General features: G+C 34.9%; 1 protein-coding gene across 1 annotated transcript in view; it reads left to right on the top strand.

Annotated features, from left to right (window-relative positions):
- LOC108754454 overlaps window positions 1-3,968 on the top strand; it is a 5,201-nt gene extending 1,233 nt beyond the window's left edge. The window contains exons 2-3 of the mRNA XM_018496728.1: window positions 2,347-2,642; window positions 3,685-3,968. Of these exons, the coding sequence (XP_018352230.1) occupies window positions 2,347-2,642; window positions 3,685-3,841 (453 nt within the window). The 3' untranslated portion in view covers window positions 3,842-3,968. The remainder of the gene's footprint in view (window positions 1-2,346; window positions 2,643-3,684) is intronic.
- Window positions 3,969-5,136: the final 1,168 nt, after the last annotated feature.

The raw sequence follows: 5,136 nt of genomic DNA, 5'->3' as shown, positions 1-5,136 counted from the left end.
ATATATATATATATATTCGTGTCGGCGAATGAAATCGATACATTTTACAAACCGATGATAGACTGCTGGTTAGTCTGGCGATGTAGAAACGAATGCGGGGAGACATTCATTATTCGCACTAATTGAAGATACGATTGGACGCGACGACTTAAGCTGGAAAATAGAATTCGGAGAATATTGCAGTCCCAGTTTCAGTGCGATAAGAGAATATTTTCCTGCGCATTGAAAGCACGTGCGAAGAGTGCCAGGATTTTTGTCCAGCGTTAACACGTTTTTACCGAAGCGTGGAACACATTTATTTAATAAATGTGCGAGATGAAAGCTTGTTAAATTTATGAACGAACTTTTCATTCTCATTTCCACAAGCAGTAATATAAAGTTTTCTAAAAAAATTTTGAATTACATTTCATAAAATTAGAAATATTTCATAATATTTGAGAAAATATACATACAAATAATTCTTGTATTACAATCAGAAAAGAATGGTTTTCTAAGTGTATATGAAAATTTAGCTACATAAAAATCTGAGAATAATTTCGTTAGATTATCAAAATAATTATATAAGCCGCTCGAGCTAATAACTTTTTGCGGGATTACTCACGTTTACTTATGTTTGACCAGCCTACATAATAATTTTGGTAGTCTAACAAATTATTTTCTATCCAGCTAAATTGTACTTCAGCAATTATACTTCAGCAAAATCTCTCCATGTATAATACTGTAAATCTATTATTGTAGATATTTAGAACAAAATTTAATTATTATATTTAAATAAAGGACGTCACATTTGTCATAACTTAAAGCCATAAGTTTGTGTCTGTTACTAGCGGAAAAAAAGGAAGAGAGTAAGCGCGATAATTCTCAGAGCTTGAAATATTTCGAACGCGAAAGAAATAGCCTTCGTCGGCAAGAGACATTCACGCCGGAATTACGCTCGTACGATACGCTCGCAATCAATTATTCGCGCATAATGTCGGGTACGAGCGCGTATTGTTTGTTCCGTGAGAGAGAGAGAGAGAGAGAGAGAGAGAGGTAAAAGAATTATTGCACGTCGGCTCCTTTTTTCTTTGGTGTGCATTTTCCACCTTCTTCTACCTTCTCCTTCTGGGCGAAGCTGCAGTATCCAGATACTCGGCGGCGGAACGATTCTACGCGGAAATTTGCGGTTTTATCGGAAATTCATACGAGGGACGGTTCGCGCAAACCCCGGCGCGGAAATTGGACGAACTTCGTACGAGCCACGGAATTCGGAATCCACGATGTGTGTGCGGCCGCGGTCATCGCGATTCATCCTCGTTGTGTATACAAAGCTCGACATCGCCGTACATGGCACTGCCAGCGAGAATAATTAAATGCGCGGAACGGTCGTATCATTTTCTCGACACAGCGAAGCTGGCAGTAATCATGTTGAATGACGATGATCGTCACTACTTAGTAGAATTAGTAATTTGAGATAAAACTTATAGCAAAGCAGAGAAATTTGAATAAAAAACTATTCTCTCGGATATATCTGTAGCTACAAATCCTTTGCAACACTGAGAAAAAAATTGTTTATTTGAACTTAATTAATAGTTTGTCTTAATTTCTTTCGTTGAAGAATATATGTAATTAAGTCAAATATAATATGTTGACGTAAATACTTATATACTTCATGAAAAGAAATAAATGAATTAAATTAATTTAATTAAGTAAACAATTTTTTTTCTCGATGTTGTAACTAACAATAAGTAGTACAGTGAAAATTCTGAAACTATTAGAACTTCGTTAAAAATGTCGAAATGTAATATAAGTATTACAATCTTTTAAAATTAACATTTTAAACTCCTTTTAAACGATTTTTGATTCTCAATTGATTTATACTTTACCTCAATGAAGTTAAGGTTCTTAAGTATTTATTGTCGAAAAGAGAATTTAAAAAAGTTAAACTACTTTTAAGAAATTTTGCAAACTGACAGTTGGACAGACAGTAATTTGCTATTCTCTTAAACTTTTAGAATAAATTGTCACTCTTAAAAATGGACTCTCATTCTTAAAGATCGAAAATTAAACCACCTTTTTTTCAAGAATGGCTCAATTTTCATTCTTTAAAGTGAGATTCCACCTAAGAATTTAGAGTTACCGCACTATTCAACAAAGACGAAAGAATTACGAAATTATTTAATATTTAATAATTATTTAATATTTGAGAAAACTTTTTTAGATGGATTTGTGTGTGTAATTTGATGATAAAGCGGTAACAACATGGAATATCGCGACGCGTTGTGAAAATGATTCGAATGAAATTTCGCGTTCTAGTGAGAGTATCGTTATGTTCATCCGCTTGAATACCATTTTCTGCTTTCACAGCTGATCTTCGGTCTAGGCACACCGTTGCAGCTGGATCGCGAGAGCGTAATCGTGGGTGTATTTACGAAAATGATATACGACATGCCGGCTGATGCTGCGGATTTCACGGAACCAGGAGTGTTTTATGCGAGAACCAGCAGGAGTAGATGGAGCTTCTATAAATTGTTTGAAAAAATGGCAGCCATATACGGCTTTGGTGGCAAAGAGTGTTTACTCAAGGCCATTTGCGAAGCCGCTTTCGTCCCATTTGACGTCCATCACGGTTTACTGGGACAATTGGTACAGACTTTCCTTAGGTAAATGAACCATGTGCTATTTGAGAAAATTGACATACTTGAATATCGCGACGCGACGCGAAACGCAAATCTTTTTTCCAGATACTTTAGATACATTGGGAAAAATTTCTAGTTGTTAATGGACGAAGAAAATTCTAATCGTATTAATCAGAATTCTGATTATCTCAATTGTCTCTTTCCTTGAATTTTACCGTGGATAGATGATTTTGCTACAGATCTAAAAATTTTGTTAAATGCAGATCAGAAAATAATTTTGTTGGACTATCAAAATAATTCTGGAAGACTCTGAGAAGCTGATTGCTAGAATATCACAATCTCTCTCAGCATTACTGACGTTCCTCTCTACAGTATGCTTGAAAAATTCCTATAATTATTTTAATCCAGAGCAATTATTTTCAAATCTGTATCTAAGTTAATTTTTTAGATATTTCAGCAAAATTGTTTTTTTTTCCCCCGTGTACGTGATTTTAATTTGTATTGATATTAATTCCTTTTTTAATCGACGAAACTGGTTTTATCGGACTTCAATAACACGATACTAACTGATCGTTCCGGTCTCAATTTTCATTGAGATTGCGTCGACTATAATACTCGTTGAAAGATACACCACTAAAGTGTCCGATGTGTTAATATTACGATGTATCCAACGTATATTTCTCCGGCGACCCCGGTTGTATGAAAGAATGTCTTTATTATCGATAATCGTTCGAAGCAGACGTCCTTGTCATCGGCGAGAAAAATCGATTAGTCGCGCCGCAATAAAACGTCGGCACCGGTCGCCCACGCATTACGTCAATTACACGCGAACATAATGTCACGACGGAGACGGCTACGGTATTTAATAAACACGGTATCGAGGGCACGCCAGGATTTTTCGATAAACCGTATCCGCGGCTCGCCGATATTTTTGTATATTTGTTCTGTTCCGCCGGCGCCGTTTTCCGAAGCGACGCCATGGTACGAACACGGCCGTTGTAATTTCTCACGGCGCGACAGCCACACGTACGTATGCACGTGTATGCGGAATACCATGGAATTCCAGGCCCTCCAGCACCCGGGAAGAGTACGACGAGTACGGGGATCGGGAATATCGGGCGGCTGAACGGCTGGGCGAGCTGGCGGAGGACGCAGCCTGCCACGCCCTTTATCCGGAATGCCGCAGAAGTGTGCTCGACGTGTTTTCTACATTGACCACGTGAGACGATCGGATGGAAATCTCGACGGAAAGAACGGCGGAATTGCATCGGAAGTACGGACGAAGCCCGGGAGATCGCTAAAATATCGGATCGCCGAACGATTTCATCAAAACGAGATTGGAAATTCAGAAGTTTGATGTATTAGAGGGAGAGAGAGAGAGAGAGAGAGAGAGAGAGAGAGAAGCACGATTTTCAAATATACACTGTTAAATTCAACGTCAAATTATATCCACATATAAACAGTTAGAGTTATTTTTTATTATTTCTATAGATTTAATCATTGCCATTGCTTCTATCTACAGCAAGTTTTGATATACGTTGCCGGTATTAAAAATCTATAATTCATGTTACATATACTGTAGATTTTTAATACTGGCAGTGTATCTATATTGAAACATAGCTCTAACATGTTAATTTGATTAATTCAAGAAAATGTATCAAATCTAAATCAATTTAGTTTATTAACTATTTACTAAATGCATATCTTTATATGGACGATGTTTATTTTGAAACTATAATCACAGAAATGGATTAATTTTTATTTTTACACATGAAAATTAAAAATAATAATCTGTTATATTCAACTTAAGGGATTGGATTATCACTATTCTTTTCATATCCTATATAATACAGACCTTTAAAGGATGTTCTGAAGGACATCTTGAGAACGTCCCAACATCCTGTGAACGTTTCCAGAAAGATCTCTGCAAAAGTGTGCTATATGGGATTAAACAATGCACGTTAGGTGATCGAGGTCACCATAACGTTCTTCTTACAAAAATATAATACGACACACGCAGCTGTGAAATATTCCGTTTAACTCGGGAATAATTATCTGATTTTTTACGTAGACGATCACTTGGAGTATTTTTACATTTCAATTGAAGTCCTGTTATTATCAATATATTGCATATTATTAATTTTTTTCCAATTTATTATACTGAGAGAAAAATGTGCTTGATTTTAATAAATAATTGTAACAATGGTAATAAATTTAATAAATAATAATACTAATATTTATTTACGGAAATAAATATTTGCTAAATAAAAATAATACAAAGTTAAATCAACTTAATGATTCTTGTATTATATAAACATTACATTTTGTAAGTATTCAACTAGTCTAACAAATATTTATTAACATTTAGTACACTTTTTTTTCAGTGTAATATTTGAGAACATTATGAATATAATTTTAATCACAATTCTCAGAAAAAGTAGGTAAAAACTAATACAAATGTTAAATAAAATAAACACGTTAAGTACGACAGTGTTTTTAAAAAATAAAAATTTTAATT

The sequence above is a fragment of the Trachymyrmex septentrionalis genome, unplaced genomic scaffold (assembly GCF_001594115.1).
Source record: "Trachymyrmex septentrionalis isolate Tsep2-gDNA-1 unplaced genomic scaffold, Tsep1.0 scaffold8, whole genome shotgun sequence".
NCBI lineage: Eukaryota > Metazoa > Arthropoda > Insecta > Hymenoptera > Formicidae > Trachymyrmex > Trachymyrmex septentrionalis.
This window is presented reverse-complemented; position numbering and strand designations above follow the sequence as displayed.